General features: G+C 52.5%; 1 protein-coding gene across 1 annotated transcript in view; it reads right to left on the bottom strand.

Moving 5' to 3' along the window:
* UNC13A (unc-13 homolog A) overlaps positions 1-15,786 on the bottom strand; it is a 70,083-nt gene extending 54,297 nt beyond the window's left edge. Inside the window, exons 1-9 of the mRNA XM_047774660.1 lie at positions 15,758-15,786; positions 14,817-14,933; positions 14,467-14,534; positions 5,965-5,994; positions 5,283-5,382; positions 3,792-3,909; positions 2,052-2,175; positions 1,362-1,435; positions 435-489 (exon numbers count right to left, since the gene is read on the bottom strand). Of these exons, the coding sequence (XP_047630616.1) occupies positions 435-489; positions 1,362-1,435; positions 2,052-2,175; positions 3,792-3,909; positions 5,283-5,382; positions 5,965-5,994; positions 14,467-14,534; positions 14,817-14,933; positions 15,758-15,786 (715 nt within the window). The remainder of the gene's footprint in view (positions 1-434; positions 490-1,361; positions 1,436-2,051; positions 2,176-3,791; positions 3,910-5,282; positions 5,383-5,964; positions 5,995-14,466; positions 14,535-14,816; positions 14,934-15,757) is intronic.
* Positions 15,787-16,906: the final 1,120 nt, after the last annotated feature.

Raw genomic sequence — 16,906 nt, 5'->3', positions numbered from 1 at the left:
GTCTCTCTGCACCATCTCACTGTGGGCTGCCTGGGGTTTTCTGTGTTGGCTCCATGAAAGTTTGTTGAATGAGTTACAGGTCCTCATTCAGGATTTAATAAATAGAATTAAAGAGTCTGCAAAGGATTTTTCAAGCCTCTAGATGTCTTGGGTCCTTCCAAAATCTCTCAGAGTGAGAGAGTTACCAGGTATCCCATTTCAAAGAAAGGGACAATAAGGATCAGAGAGTGACAATGACATACCTATGGCCACATAGCAAGGCAGGGCTTAAATCCAAGTCCCAGACCCCTCTTTCCTCCACTACATTGTGAGCAGATACTGTGTGCTCTTAGGACTCATAAGGGGATGACCCATTCATTACATAGGACATTCATGGGGTGGGGGAGGGATGAGGGTTTCAGCTGACACCCAGGAAGGAATTGAGAGGTACTTACAACACTGGTTGCTGGGGACAGGAAGAGGCTTGTCTTGTTCATCCTGGAATGAATACTGAGGGGGATGAAACAAGAGAGCATTTGTCTCAAGGAGGTGCCAGAAGCCAGAGGATCAGGATGATCCTCTGTTCTGCTCCATCCTGACTCCCCCCACCTCCTAAATCTTCTCCCTCTGGAGGGCAAGGATACAGATGTCCACAGAGAAATAAAGAGGGAAAGGGAGACGGTGAGAAAACAGATATAAAAGAAAGAAAAAAGAGACACAGATGAAGGAAACAAATAGCGGAAAGGGAGAGAGAGGAGACAGAGAACACTGAGGCAGGGAGCTGAAGAAAGACGAGAGCTGAGGTTGGATAAAAATTACTAACATGTGAGTATTGCCCCTCTCCATCTACCTCCCACTAAAAAGTGTTCTAGCCTTGCCTACTATTTCTTCCCTGCCCCCACCTCCTGGAGACTGTCTTCTGGGCCACATTGGGTCTTTGCACTGTGAGAATACAGAGTGCAGAAGAGGAAAGAATATGGCATGGAAGAACAGAGATACAGGTGCTAGGGCTGGTGGGGAGGAAAAATTTTTAAAAAGTCTGAAAGTATGACTTGGGAAGTTGAGGGGTGTGAGGTAGAAAGGGAGTTTAAGACCTGTTATGGGGCCTCTATATCTTCTTAAGGGTATTTGGTAAACATGGAACTTGAGTTGATTGATATCATTATGTTACTGATGGACCATATGTTCCTTGACACCATCATTGGTTTGAGACTGGACCACATGGGTCACTGATTTAGTCAGGTTACAAAGAGAGACACAGACATAGGGAAAGACAATTGGAGAAAGAGAGACAGAGTAGAGGGCATGGGGAGACAAAGAGAGAGAGACAAGAAAAGAAGAGCCACCCCCACCCCCACTCCCCCAATGCTGCCAACACTCACCTCATCCTGGTCCCGCATGGCATTCAGCTGCTCCAGCTTCTTGGCCCAGTAGCGTGCCTCCTCCTCAGGGATATCTGGAAACAGAGCCCTCGTTGTGAGCTGGGAAGCCCCTCCCTGCCCCTCAGCCTTCATTCAGTGCATCCTGAAGGCCTGTTGGGCTGGTCTTCAGTGGATGGGAGAAGAGGAAAGGAGGACAGGGTGGCACCACAACCGGCACCCCCCCTGCCACCATACCACCCAGAGCTGCCTTGGGAATGGAGGGAGGATGGGAATCCTAGCATTCCAAGGGTGGGGATGCCATGGGTTCTTGGAAGGGTGATGTGGGAGAACTGAGCTACTTCCAGGAAAGGTTGAGAGGCTTCTCTGTGTGTCTGCCTTTGTTTATCTCTATATCTCTCTACATCTCACTCTCTCTTTCTCTGTCTCTCTCTCTAAGACCATCTAGGACAGCTCAGACCGGAGCCTCTTAGATTGAAAAGCGCTTGCAGATCACTGGTAACATGCAAGAGCTAAAGTATACTCTGTATGCAGCAGGCACACATCTCTGCTGACTTGCTATAACCCAGGAGACTCTCTTCTGGGGAGAGGGAACCTCATTCTCAGAAGGAAGGGTCATCTGGACCCACCTAGGCCTGACCATTCTCATGGGGCTAAGTGAGGGTCCCTCCCCCCTCTCCTTGCCAAACTTACCTAAAGGCAGCTCAAAGCGAGTGTCAAGGAGGATGCGGTGGAAAGTGGGGTCCTTAGTGCCACAGATCTCACTGTCCGCCATGATGACCTGAGAGTCCAAGGTCAGCCATTCTCCAGGGCCCTCCTGGGGTATGAGTGAGGTAACAGGGGTTAGGGTCCGGGGTGAGGTGGGGTGGATGATGCACCTGCAGTACACCGGCCAGCAGGTCTCCTATTCTCATGCGAGACATCTCCCTCACCCCATCTCACCCTTACATTCAGAGCAAGGGCCACATCCCCACTTTAGGTGAGGAAATGGAGACTCAGAGGAGGAAGGTCACAGTCCAGGACAACATGATGGATCCAGAGAACCCAGAGAAAAGGACCCAGAGAGAGGGACCCATGGGGTCAGATAGGAGCACAGCATTCCTCATCCCCAGTGAGGGGTTATGAGGCCCTAGCTTCAGAAAAAAGACCTGATCCTCCCATCATCCAGGGAGGAAACCCCTTAAGTGAATGAACCAGTCCCCCTTGGTTCACAGAAATGAGCCCTTGAGTAAGGGGGGTCCACTCTGAACCACAGTTTCTTCATTCTCTCAAATGAGAATGCTCTTCTGCAGCACCAGGGAAAGGCTGGCAGAGATGGGGGTAGTAGTCCAGGGTCCCTTGTATAGGTCATATTTGTCCCAGGTAACTGGTCCTTCTTCACACTTGGGGTCACTGAGAAAATTTTGGGCCACTCTCAAGGTTTTCTTTTGGACACAGTTGCTTGGACCATTGCATCCTTTTCTTCCCTCTCCACTCATTTATTTAAAAAAAAGCCCTCCCTGGTACTGCTCTAAGCCTGGTCCATGTTGGGCCATGCTTGAGAAGCCACACAGTCACAGGAGACAGAGCCTGACACAGACACCCCTGGGCCCATGAAGTCACTGCCAGGCCAGAGGGATCCAGGGGGAAGTTAGAGAGGACTTCCTGATGGAGAGGGCACAGGATCTGGGCTTAGGGGTGATGGGAAGGAGGACACTTGAAACTCAGGGGACAGCGTATATGTAAGTTCAGAGGGCATCTTTGAGGCCTATGGGGGTGCAAAGTGAATTGGGAAAATTAGGCTGGCAAAATGAATTGGTGCCATCTGGAAGGCCTCCCAAGGGAGATGGGCAGGGAGGGAAGGACAGGATCCTAGAGGCCAAGCGGAGGGGGTCAGATAATACCAAGAGACTAGGGAGGAGGCCAAGGTTACTAATACCTTATTTAGGACTGATGTAACTTCCCTGATGCCCATCTAGGGAAAAAGTGCTAGTTGCTCACAATATCTTTTCTCTTCTCTTCCATAGGAATACATTTCTAGCTGGGTCCAGGGCTGTGTAGCTTAAGACTATATTTCCCAGACCCCCTTGCAGGCAGGTGGGGCCACATGACAGTTCTGGCCAATGACATGTGAATGAAGTACCTCGGGCAGATTCCAGCTTGGGCCCTTCATTAGGAGAGCAAACCCCCTTCCTTGTATCTTTCCCTCCCCTGACTGGAATGCAGATGCAATGGTAATCCTTGAGCAGCCATTTGGGGCCATGAGGTAGAAGCCACAGGAGAAGAAAGGCAAAGCAACAAGATGAAGGAGTTTAGATCCTGGTGATTGGAGCTGCCACTGCAGCTCTGGATGTCTATATGAACAGTGTCAGGGGACAGAGATAGATGTCCATCAACCACTGACCTGTGGGCCCCTCCCAGGCACTCCTACCCAATATTCAGCCCAACACTCACTTCATTGGACTGGCGTATGGTCCTCAGGGGAATCCACACGGTGCCCACCATTGTGTCCCAGATGAGACCCTTGTTCCACACCTCCACTGTCAGCCCCAGATCCAGGCGGTTAATCTCGCTGTGGAGAGAGAACTAGTGAAGATTCAGAAAAGCCAGTTCACTCACCTTCAGACACATGACCAACTGGAATTCAAACCCAAGCCTGGGTGACTCCTAGCCAGGAAAGTAAAACAGTGGTTCTTACTTTAGAGAGGGGAAACCAAGGCCAGAGGGCTAAGTTACATGCTTAGGGTATCACAGCAGAACCAGGCCTCCAAGCTGGGAAGGCAGGAGTGGGGGACAGTATCACATATCTCCTGTGGCCCCAATTCACATGGCACTTTCTCTAGCTCCCAGACCTTGAGAATGCTAGATAAAGGTTTGAGGAAGAGGCTCAAACGCCCTTCATGACTTCCTAATACTCCATGATAAGGCTATCCATGGTGCTTCCATCCTTCCCAATGTCATCTCAATCCAATCACATAGGGACATCCTTGAGCATATGAATGATCCCGCCTCTAAGCCCTTTCCCTGCATGTTGGCCAGCATCAGAATAGAGGGGATGTAATAGGAGGCCCTGAGTGGCTCCAGGTTGAGGGGAGGAGTGGGGTCATGAATTCATTCAGTTATTAGGCAAATATTTATTGATGACCTATTATGTACCAGGCCCTGTGCTTGGCATGAGTGGTCACGGCGGGGACAGAGACTGATAAGGCCCTACCCTCTTGGAGCTCGTAGTCCAGGGGAGGGGGCCAGAAATGTGTCAAAAGTCACACCAATGAATAAAATAACAATTGATGGCCAGGCCTGAAATTACTCTTCAGTTGCAGCTCAGGGGTGGTGGTCAGGGAGGACTTTGTGAAGAGGTGACATAGCTTAGACCCAAAGGACAAGAAGGAGTCAGCTGGGAAGGGGAGAGAGGAGAAGAGAAGAGCAAAAGCAAAGGTCCTAAGGCAGAACAAACTGGACATGTTGGAGGAATAGTGCAGAAGCAGGGGTTTCTGGGGCAGGTGAGCCTGGAAAGGTGGAGCAAGATATTATAAGGTCACAGGGGGCAGACCTTGGGGGGCTGCTGGGAGGAATATGGGTTTTGTTCTGAGGTTGATGACCCATGAGCCACTGGGCAGGTTTGGGGAGTAACAGGATGTGATTTGCAGTTTTAAAAATATCCCCCAGCTGCCTGGAAGAGAACAGATTGCAGGAGGCGGATGGTAGCAGGAGGCCAGGGTGGAGACTGGTGGGCAGCGGGGACTTGGCTGGTGGCCTCAGAGATAAAGGGAAGTGACTGGATTCAGGAAGTGCTTTGGAGGCAGAGCTGATGACTGGACATGGGGCTAAAGGAGGAGGGAGGGGAGCGAGTCCCAGACGACACCCGGGTGTCCAGCTGTGCCCTGCGGGACCAGCAAAGTGGCCAGCTATGCCAAGGGCCAAGCCCAGTCACTATAGACTCACAACATGAAATCCTGCTCCCAGCTGGGCTGGCTGCCCCGCACGGCGATGGTCGTGCTCTTGACATTCTGTACCTTCAGGGTCACATACGTGTTGAATTTCTCTGGTGGTGAAAGCAGAGGTCAGTGCAGGGGTTCAGGGATACCCCCATGCCCCTTCCCATGATCTCAATGACCCCACTTTGATCCCCCAGGGGCTGGGAGTTCTGGGGCTGCCCAAGGTCCAACATACTGAGGTGCTTCGGTGCCTCCACTCCCAGAGCCCTACCTCCAGCCCTCAGAGTACAAGAGAGAGGGGAGGCCTGGTGCATGGAGACAAGGAATTTGGGGATGCTTAAGCTTGATTTAGAAATGACTATGCTCAATATCTTTGGACACTGGAAACTTCCTTTGACTCTCTAAGCCTCACTTTTCTCACCTGTAGCCTGATCTAAGAGTCTCCATCCTATTGCTTAGGATCTTGGGACATACCATTGGCTTAGGGTGAGCCCCACTCCCATTGGGATTTTCAGTGGATGTCTGGGAAGATTGCTGGGATTCCAGACCAAGCCTGACACTCTCTGTGTTGCTCAGGAGGCATAGAGTTTAAGTCCCCCATCACTGGCTCAGATCCCCTCCCCAGTATCTTCAAGAGATGGACAGACAGACAGACAACAAAGGACAGGGCCAGAATAGAGGTCACTTACCTTGGGCACCATCAAACTTGGCTTTTTTGACTGTGGAGAGAGACAGAGATAGGGAAGGGAGGTGGGGAGAGGTGAGGAGGGGGAGAGAGAGACACACACACCAAAATAGAGACATAATGAGAGAGACAGAGAGGAGAGAGACACAGAAAGAAAGAGACAGAGAGAAAAGTGGCAAAAAATAGCAAAAGGGGCAGATATATAGACAGAACAGATGTGAAAAAACAAAGAAGCAAACAAAATAAAGACAGAGGCAAAATCAGAGCCAGAAGCAGAGACAACAAGTGGTGGGGGGAAATAAGAAGGAGAGGAGGGAGGCAGGGATGAGAGAGAGAGAGAAAGAGAGGCAATCAGACAGATGAGCACAGGCAGACTTGGGGTAGAAGGAATTTTGGGAGCAGTCCCTGTCCCACCCTCCTCCCCACCAAACTTCCCTAAAGATCCCTCCCTCCAGTTGTGACTTTACCCATAATTAAACAAGATTCAAAAGAAGGAGCTGGGCTGGTGGCCAGAGAGGACTCCTACAGGAAGCCCTCCAACATTGCTTCAGAATGAAGAGGAGTTGGGGAAGAAGGGGGAGGAGAGAGAGGAGAAAACAATCTGCAATGATCCTATTGCCTTGTGAGACTTCTCTCCCAATTGTCCAGCTCATCCTGTCCTAATAAATGCTCCCAAGGCTTGGGGTCCAATATTCAAAGGGGACAGGGCAAGGTGGGAAAGAAGAACCTGAAGAGTTGACTCCACAGTGCATATAAAGACTTCACAGTTCAGGCCAGGAGGTTATTAGAGCCCAACTTGCCTGTGAAAGGTGCACCCAAAAATACCTCAGGGTCCCACGTGGTCCAGTCTCTTCATATTTCATATAACCCCGCAGCCCCAAGATTCAAAGCAATTCCACTCTTTACTGGCTTTTCTCACAGGATATTAAACTTTCACTTTTTTTTCTTCTTTTTAGGGCCACAGCCACGGCATATGGAAGTTTCTGGGCTAGGGGTCAAATCGGAGCTATGGCCACTAGCCTACGCCACAGCCACAGCAATGCAGGATCTGAGCCACATCTGCAATCTACACCACAGCTCATGGCAATGCTGGATCCTTAACCCACTGAGCAAGGCCAGGGATCAAACCCGCATCCTCGTAGATACCAGTCAGATTCATTTCTGCTTCATCGCAGTGGGAACTCCAAACTTTCACTTTCTCTCTGGAACTCTGCATCTACACCCAATATATTTCTCTACCATTACTCTCTACTCCCACCCAAAACCTGCTCCCAAACTGCAAGCTCTGTCAAGCACTCTACATTTCTTCTCTCTTTTACCTTTTCAAATGGATATTTTTGAGTAGGCAATACACATACCTTTTACAAAATCCAAAGTAACCGAAAGCTTATACAATGAGGGTAAGGCTCTTTTATACCCCTTCTTATCAGGTGCAAGGGAAGTAGTGGCTCTAAACATTTGTCAGTAGGTACTGTTTGTTCCTCTTGCAGCCAGACCGTGGAGCCAGACCATGGAGGGGTTGGGGGAAGGTTGGAGGTGGGAATTGATGCCCAGAAACACTGAGTGAGCTCCCCAAAGTGGCAGAGTGGAAGAGGGAATGAGTGCCTTCCTATACCAACACCAAACCCCCACCACAAGACCCAGACCTCATATTCAAATGGGTTAGGCATTATGCCCACTCTATCTGGGTTTGGGTTTGAGAGGTAGAACAGAGATAGAGCCATTAGCTGGGTGCTGGGAAAGGTGAGCACTGGTCCAACATGGAGTCAGGGGGAGCGGAGTTCAGCTTATGGAGCTGTGACCCTGGGCAAGTGAACCTGCCTTTCTTGGCTTTCATTCTTTCTTTCTTTCTTTCTGTCTTCGTTCTGTTCTTTCTTCGTTATTTCTTTTCTTTCTTTTCCTTTCTGTCCTTCCTTCTTTCCTTCCTTCCTTCCTTCCTTCCTTCCTTCCTTTTTGTCTTTTTAGGACTGCGCCCATGGCATATGGAGGTTCCCAGACTAGGGGTCGAAGTGGAGCTGTAGCCCCTGGCCTATGCCACAGCCACAGCAACTCCAGATCCGAGATGCATCTGTGACCTACACCACATCTCACGGCAACACCAGATCCTTAACCCGCTGAGCAAGGCCAGGGATCAAACTTGCGTCCTCATAGATGCTAGTCATATTCATTTCTGCTGAGCCACGATGGGAACTCCTTTTTATTTTTTCATCTCTATTTCACTCTGTCTCTGCCTCTCCCTCTTTTATGAGATCTGATTTTCTCTGTGTATCTCTTTGTCTCCCTCTGTCTTCCCTGTATTTTCCAGCTCTGTCTCTCTGTGTCTCTTTCTTCCACACCCCAAATCAAGGGGTCACCAAGTCACCAAGTCCTATCTTTCCTATCTTCCCACTTAAGGCACATGACTGAGCATGCAAAGGTCCCCCACTTGTGGGAGAAGGTACCTCCCCCCCACCCTGTCCCACAGCCCCCCTCTCAAACCCTCAGCCCCACCCAGCCCACAGAGAGCTCCCCCACCCAGCTCAAGGGCACTTAGGACTGTGCCCAACAGGAATTCCAGGCCTCCCTCCCGTGGGAGAGCTCCAGCTGGCAAATCTGATGACTCTGTGAAGTGGGGAAAATGCAAGGGGAGGGGGAGGAGGGAGATGGTGGCAGAGACACTGAGGCTGAGAAAGGCGCACACATGGAGGAACCCATGTGGGAGGAAAGCAAAAGGAGGGAGGAAGAAGTAAGAGGAGACAAGACAGAGAGATAGGCAGAAAGAGAGAGACACAGAGAGATTTCCACTAGGGAGAGCAGGCAGGCGAGATGCTGCAGAGAGGAGAGGGGGACTGGGAAAGAAAAGCTGGGGGGGGGGCGGTGTAGAAATCTAGAGAGAGGGAGGTACCTGGCCCTGGGGGATCTGAGGAGGTCACTGCGGTCTGACTTAGCTGGGCCCCAGTCTGCAGCTCCCTCTCTGAGTCCCCTTTTTACAGACCAGAAGTGGGGCTCAGAGGGGGAAGTCAGTTGTCCAAGGTCTGCCCTCTACCTTCTCCTGGAGGGAGGAAGCCTCTCTCTGTCTCCCTCTCTCCACCCTCATCACTGTCTTTCTGTTTCCATTCTTCCCCTTCTCCCTCTGTCCCTGTCTCCCTTGTTCCCAGGCCCTCAGTCTCTTTCCCTTTCCTTCTCTCTAAGCCCTTCTGGGCCAGAGGGTAATGGGTTCCGTTGGGGTCCAGCAGCAGTAGGAGACGGCTAGAGGGCTCAAGCCCCTTCAGAGAGCTGAGGGTAAGGACATCAATGTATGTTCATCCTCAGGACCTCAAAGGAAGGAGGGGGAGACTCAGAGTTTGAGATGGGGCTCAGAGAAGAATGGGGAATCAGGAGAGGGGGCTCAGAGTAGGAAGCTCCTGGGGCGGGAGGCGCATAGGGTATGGGATAAGGAGGAGGAGGGTAGGGGACTAAAGAAAAGGGGCTCAGAGCGCTGGAGGTGGCTCATAGTGGGGGAGGGGACTCAGGAAGGGAGAGCTGGGAGGAAAGGACGGCCTCAGGGGAGGGGCTCAGGGGAAGAGAGGGCTTGGAGGAAAGGATGGGGGGCGGTCCAAGGGTGGATGGAGCTCAGAGAGAGCGCCAAGTCTTTCTCTCCCTCTCTCTTCCCAGTCAGTAAGCGGAACCCAAGTCATTATCGCCTTCCCCACTGTCATCGCCGTCAACACATTTCCATCCCCGCCACATTCCCCGCCCTCCCCCGCCCCGCCTCGCCCCGCCCCGCCTGAGGTATCAGGGTCACCAGGGCGGAAGCGCCGCCCCTCCTCCGCGAGCTCCAGGTCACAAGCACTAGGCTATTTATAACGTGGGCTCCGAGAGCTTGAGCGAGGAGACCGCGGGGAATGGGGAGTGGGGGAGGTGCCCACTGCCGGGCGGGCAGGAGATACCACGTCACACCAGGTCAGCAGCCTGCGGGGCCTCCTTGTGCCCTGCCTCGCCCCCCCTCCATCAGCGCTGACTGACTCATGTGGTTGCACAGGCAGATGCTGCTGAGGGCAGAAGCGGTGGGGGTGGCGCTACCAGGCTCCGGGCCTCAGTTTCTGCGTCTGGGAAATGGGGCAAGGTAGACCTAGTGGGTCTCACTTCCCTCTTCTCCCCTTCCTCTTCCCTCTTATTCCCCCCTCTCTCTTTTCTTCATCATTATTAGCATCAGCATTATTATAATATTATTACTACTATTTTTATTATTACCATTGCTAGTCTCACTCTTATTTTTTTTTTGTCTTTTTTTTTTTAGGGCTGCACCCGCAGCATATGGAGGTTTCCAGGTTAGGGGCTGAAGGGGAGCTGTAGCTGCTGGCCTATGCCACAGCCACAGCAATGTGGGATCTGAGCTTCATCTGCGACCTACACCACTGCTCACGGCAATGCTGGATCCTTAACTCGCTGAGCAAGGCCGGGCTTCAAAACTATGTCCTCATGGATGCTAGTCAGATTCGTTTCTGCTGAACCACGATGGGAACTCCCACTACTATTTTTATTAGTCAGGGTGTAAGTATGCCCCTGGCATAGAGAATTGTTGATTCTAATTGAGGTAGATTCCATTCTTGGAGGCACCCTGGTCCATGGCCCCCACGCTTGGGGTGGGAGTGGGGGAGTAGAGGATTCAAGCCATCAAGGGATGTGACTGAAAGGACAGGACATGCTTATCAGGTGTCAGAAGACACTGCAAGTGGTGGAAGGGAAGCACAGAGAATTCAGGAAGAGATTCTAGGATGTTTGGTATTTAATATGTGGTGTCAGTAGCAGGCATGGCCTTGTTATAAGGACACTGGTCCTGCTGGCTTTGCATCTGGGAGAGAGTAAATGAGGACTTTCATGGCCAGAGCCAGGCTGAAGCCTTAGGTGTAAAAAACACACCGAGAACCTTGACAGATTTCTGTCTGTGTTGTTTACCAGGTACCACTTAGAAATAGGCCTGACATATAGTAGGTGCTCATTAAATAGTGTGTTCACTGAAGGGATGACGTCACTGCCTCCCACAGCAGCCTTGCCCTGAGACCCTGGCTGCCAGAGCAGGCTGTCTGTCCACTGCAGATCGCAGGGCTCCTTCCTGAACTGTCCATGGTGCTGAACCTTTCATCCCCTGCACACCTACCTCTGAAGAATTGGCACCTCTTTTGTCCCCTGCGTACTACTGAGCCCTCCTCAGGCTTGAGAATGCTGTCAGCTCTCTGGAAATGTCCTACACTCACGGACCTCATTCCAGAAAGCTTTTAGTTCCCATTAATAAAAACACCATCATTGATTTTTCCTGTCTTTGTTTCACACTTATTGAACCTTCCACAAGTCAGGCTTTATGCCAAGGGCTCTGCATGCCTCATTTGACTGAAGAGTTCCAGTAAACCTAGGCAGCAGGCATTATTAGTGTGCCCATTCTACAGATGGGCACACTGAGTAATGAAAAGGTAATGGGACTTTCCAGGAAGTGGCAGATTTGAGGATTCAAACCTGGGCCTCCTACAGTGGAAGCCCACTATATGTGGTGGCGGTGGCAGCGGGGGCGGGGCGGGGGGCGGGGGGAAGAGGGAGGTGGCTAAGATTGCAGCTCTGAAAATGAATCAGAGCCAACACTGAAGGCATTCTACGAGGGTGAAGAAAGTGAAGACCCAGATGCAGACCACACCCTGGCTGGGTGGTATCAAAAACAAGGGAGCAAAGGGCAGAGAAACTTGTGAAGTCTTCTTAGGAAATGGTCAGGGGAACATCCATGATGAATTGGGAGATCATGACATGTCTGTTTCCTGAGCAGATGAAGGAAAAGGGTGATCCCGGGACAGTCTCACGCCAGGAAGGGACTTGAGTGTCTCCAGGTCCTGGGGGTTGAGAGGAGGCTCAACCTCCACCCCCTGCTTCTGCTAAGCTGTGGAGTCAGACAGATACTCCTCTGGCTCTGTGGCACCAGGCAAGTTGTTGAACCTCCCTGAGCCTCAGTTTTCCTCATCTATAAAATGGGTTGTTCTGAGGATTAAAGAGAACAGTGGACATAAAAATCCTCAACACTGTGCTTGTAGAATGCTGGATAAATAGGGCTTGTTGCAAGTATTATTAGTTGTGAGGCAAACTCACCCTCAAAAGCATTTGCTAATTTATATGCAATATTCAGACATCAAATATTTATGGGACTTTGAAACAATGAGTGGCCTAGCAAAATGCCATGAGGCACACAGGAAGGTCTAGAACCAAATCCCTGCTACCATGCTTTTGTATGTACTATGTCCTCCACCTAGAGCATGATCTCCCTTCTGCTTAGTTCCCCCTCATCTTCTGAGATCTAGGCAAGTGGTGGTGGCAGGAACAAGGCAGGCTTCCCAGAGGACAAGAACCATGGAAACACTCCTCCCCAGCTCCCCCAACCCTTTTCCACCTCTCCCACTCTGATGCTACCAGCAGGAGGCCAGGAATAGGGCTGGGTCCCAAGAGTCAGGAACAGTGCTTGACATACAGTGGATATTCAATGTTTGCTGAGTAAATATATGAATGAATTCATGAAGGAACTGAGTGGCACTTGATTTTGGCAGCCTTGGGACTCTGCCAAGACCTAGCAAGTGAATTAAGGTGGGGGGAGCAATGGGGCTCCACATAGATAAAGAAATGAGAGGGGACAGAGGCAAGGTCTCTGCAGGGTGCTCTCCCATGTGTTAGGGCAGGATATGCACACAAGAACTTGCACTGGTGTGTGCTTGAATGAGAATTTGTTCATGTCACCAGGGCAGGCAGGTGTATATGGGTGCATATGTGCATGTTTGGAGGCAAGGCTATGCACATATGTGCTGAGGAGGGGGACAGGACTGTATCTGGGACTTGCTGGTATGTGTGTGCTTAGGTTCATGCAGGCTTTTGAGTGATATGTTAGGTAGAAACATATATGTTGGGTTTTGTGTGTTATGAATGTATATTTGTGTACTTGCATACATGTACAGACTCATATGAAGCTACGTATGTTAAGTGTGTATCTATAGGCATCATCATTCATCTGTTCAAAGTGGCTGCTTCGAATACTCTGGCAAGTATTATCATGTGCGTACATATATGGTCTTGGCATGTGCTCACATGTACACATGTGTTTCTTGGGACTGGGGTCCCTAGCAGGTATATATAAGTACATGCCTTGATGTTAGGGCATGGGGGGATCTTTAGGCAACATGGATGTTGTGATCATGCATCAAACATGTGTGGATACATCCGTGTGCGTGCATGTGCAGACACACATGCTGGTATTGTGGAGAGAGTGACCGTGTCCAGTACATATGTATGTGTGTGTTCAAATGGACATGTGAACCTGTACAGCTGTCCATGAATGCACAATCACAGGCATGTGGTCTTCATAGAGACTTGATGGATGCTGACCATTTCTGTCCCCACAAGGCTAGTCTGGGTATGAATGTACAGCCCAAGTGTGTGTAGATATGGGCAACAGGGGTGGGGCCCTGGTTTCAGGGGCAGCTATTCCCTCAGCTCCAGGGATGAACTCAGACCCAAGGAAAGCCCTCCCAACCTAGTTGCCCTGCTCCCTTGCCCTTCCCCTTCAGCCCTTAGGGCCTCCCACTCTGGACCCCCCCCCCCACTTCTCCCCAGCCTCCCCTCCTCCCCCCGGCTTCTCCTATCATCCAGATGCTCCCTTTACACCTCAGGACTCTACTTCCTACCACATCCCCCAGACTTTTTCCAGTGACCCCCCTCCACCCTGCTGGTGACTCCCTCCCTATATGTTCCACAGAATCCTCCTACAGGATTCTTCTCCTAGACCTCTGATTTAGGAAACCTCACCCCTCTTACAGCCTCCGCTTCACACCACCCCTGCAGCCAAGACTCCAGTTTGCGTCAGAGTTAAGGGTGAGATTCCAGAGAAGCCTAATTCCGAAGGTGAGGATGGAGAAGAGAAGAGAGAGAGCTTGGAGGAGTCAGCCAGGAGCTCCCCCAAGGGCTGTCCTCCCCCTCCTCCACACTGTCCTCTCCCTCCTCCACACTGACCTCCCCCTCCAGGGCTGTCCCTTCCCAAGTACTAGGCAACTCAGAGGAGGGGGAAAGGCCAGTAGGGGGTTTGGACGTTCACCTCCACCTCCCCTTGGGCCTAGTCATTGGGGGTTGCACGGGGGTCCACACCACCTCCAGACTCCCCTAATTCCGTCAGTTAGGGCCTGAACGAGTGGACTTTAGATCTTACTGACCCTTCTCCCACCACATGCCCCGCCCATCAGGAACGGGCTCAAGGAATGGAGGGTCCTGTCCCTTTAAGAACACCCGCGTCCACGCCCGCCCAGCACGGAGCGAGCTGCACTCGGGAAGCCACCGCGGCGGGGAGCGGGCGGGCGGAGCTGGGTTTGTGAATGGAGCGACACCCGGAGAGGGGAGAGCGGGGGAGGGGCAGTGGGGGCGGTTCCCAGCTCCGGGGCCTGCCCGCCCTAGTCCAAGCGGAGGCCGGGGTTCATCTCCGTCACTCTCTCTCCTTCTCCCCCCACCCCCACCTCCCCACAACACACACTCCTCAGGTCTTCCAAAGCTTGCCATCTCAGGCTCGGCCGACACACCTCTTCCCCTACCCGAGCCTTCCTAAAGGGAGTAGAGGTAAGGGGGGCGGATCCCAATCTTTGAAACCGAATGTTGAGCCACCACCCCTGCTGCAGACATCCCTTGCTGAGTACTCCGAAGCGCCCCCAGACGCCTTGGTCCAGGTGGGCTGACCTCTCCCCCAACCCCGCGTCAGAGGTACGGAGGGGGCCAGTCATGCCCCTCCCGCGTCTCTCTCCCTCCCCCCACCCCAACGCAGAGCGTGGGCCTGGGCGTGGGCCTCGGTGCAGATGGCGTTCCGGCCCCAAAATAGCTCCACCCTACCTCTCCCTCCCTCCCTCCAGCGCCAAGTGGGTGAGGTGAGGATGGGCCGTGAGGGGCGCAGCGGGGTACTGCACTTCCAAGGTGTTGGCTCCTTGCGGGGAAGGCCGGATACGCATTCTGAGGGGGCGAGAGGGGGCTGGGAGGGGGAAGCCCTTAGGCCACTCCCCCAGCCCCCACTAGGGAAGCCAAAGGGTTAATACGAAGAGCACCCCCAGATCCCCACCCCAATCACAGCCCTCTCAGAATTCTGAAAGTGGTCTCCCCAGCCCCCCGCCAGTCCTCTCTACACCCAGAGCGAAGGATACCCAGAACTCTCGGTAGTCCTAAAGGCCTAGCCCCCTACCCAAACCTTACACTCTCAGGGCTTAGAGACCCCTCCCCCCGCACTCCTCTCCGAATTCCGAGCCCGGTCCGCAGCCTAGCCCACAGCTCAGGACTTCTTCCAAGTACCCCGCAGGATTCATCCGAACTACCCAGCCCAGCTCTTCCACACGGACCCCTTAATAACCTGTTCTACACAGACGATCCGGTCTACACCGTTTACTGTTAGAGCCTGAGATCCCAGCCTGCGTCCACACGGGCCTCCGCGTTCAGCCATGTCCAGACGACCCCCAGCAGCAGCAACCAGGACCCTCTGAGAGCCCAGCTAGATCTACCCAGATCACCCTCTCGGGCGCCCCGACGCGTCTACAAGGGCTATCCCCTCAAAAGTCCAGCCGCGTGTAGTCGGGTCACCCCACATCAGGAGCCCAGCCGCATCCACACGGATCCCGAGCCCAGCCCGGGTCCACACCGGTTCCCCGCCCCGCAGCCTCGCCTCCTACCTCCAACGCAAAGGAGAGACATGTCTCCGCAGTCGCCGGCAGGCCGGCTCGGTCAGGTCGGTCTTAGCTGCCGCTGGGCTGGGGCATGGCGGGGGCTGCAGCCCGCGCTCTGCTCACGCCGGGGCCCGGCCTCCGCCGCCGGCCATCTTGGTTCAGCACCGGGGGCGCGGACAGCTCCTGACGTGGCGCTGATGTGAGGCTGGCGGGCGGAGCTCTGGGACGCCTGATGGGGCACGGGCGCCGCAAGCTCGGGGGTGGGGTTGGGGCTTAAAGGGCCGGAGCCAGGTCCCGGCCGAGGGCGGCCACCAGGCAGGTTCCCTTTTGGCTCTGCGTGATTTCGTCTCTCCTTTAGCTCTCAGTCTTGACTCTGCTCTGCCTGAGTATCTCTACTCCTCTGTGGCCACGTGTCTACGTCTCTATCTCTTTGCCTCCGTTTCTGTTTCTCTCTGGATCTCTCTGTTCCTCTGACTCTGTCTCCCTGCCTCGATCCTCCCTCTGTCCAGTCTCTCTGTGTCTCTGCCACGTCCTGTTCTAGGTCTCTCTCTTTGTCGCTGTTTCACTCAGCCCGTGGAACTTTGCACGCACTTGGACTGGATTCCATTTTTCACTCCGTGTGTAACTGGCAAACTCCTATTCGTCCATCAGTGCCCATTTTGAATATACTCTTCCCTGAAAGCCTTACCTAATTCCCCCAAACCGAGCCCTTACTCTGCCTTTCTGACTCCCCCTGACCCCAGTTCTTCCTCTGGTTGGGCCCTGACCCCCAACACAGCTCTGCTCACTATCCCTCCCAGAATGTCTAACCAGGCAGTTCCTTGTGAGCTGGTGCCTTACAAACCCTTTCAGCTGTGTATCTCCAGTATCTAGAACAGACCCAGAGGTTGAGCCCCACAGAGTCCACTACTCCTAGCACACATGAAGGAGCTTCATAAACACAAGCTGTATATGGAGCTAGTTACAAGGCAGGCCTGTCTTCAAAACCCAATTCTACCTCTAATCACTGGCCTGACTTTGGGCAGGTCATGTGACCACTCTGCCTCAGTTTCCCTACCTGTAAAACAGAGATAACAAGACCTGCCTCGCAGAGTTGCAGGAGATATTATATAAGTTAACACCTGAAAGCACTTGGACTAGTAATGTATAATGTTAGCCATTGTTGTGATTCTCATTGCTTTAAAAATGTTTATTACATGTTGATTAACCATAGATAAGGGATAAGGAGCAGCAATCAGAATAAAGAACATTGCCATCATAGTGGAAGATCTC

This window comes from Phacochoerus africanus, chromosome 4 (genome assembly GCF_016906955.1).
Source record: "Phacochoerus africanus isolate WHEZ1 chromosome 4, ROS_Pafr_v1, whole genome shotgun sequence".
NCBI classification, from domain to species: domain Eukaryota; kingdom Metazoa; phylum Chordata; class Mammalia; order Artiodactyla; family Suidae; genus Phacochoerus; species Phacochoerus africanus.
The sequence above is the reverse complement of the archived record's forward strand: the minus strand, read 5'-3'. Positions and strand labels throughout refer to the sequence as shown.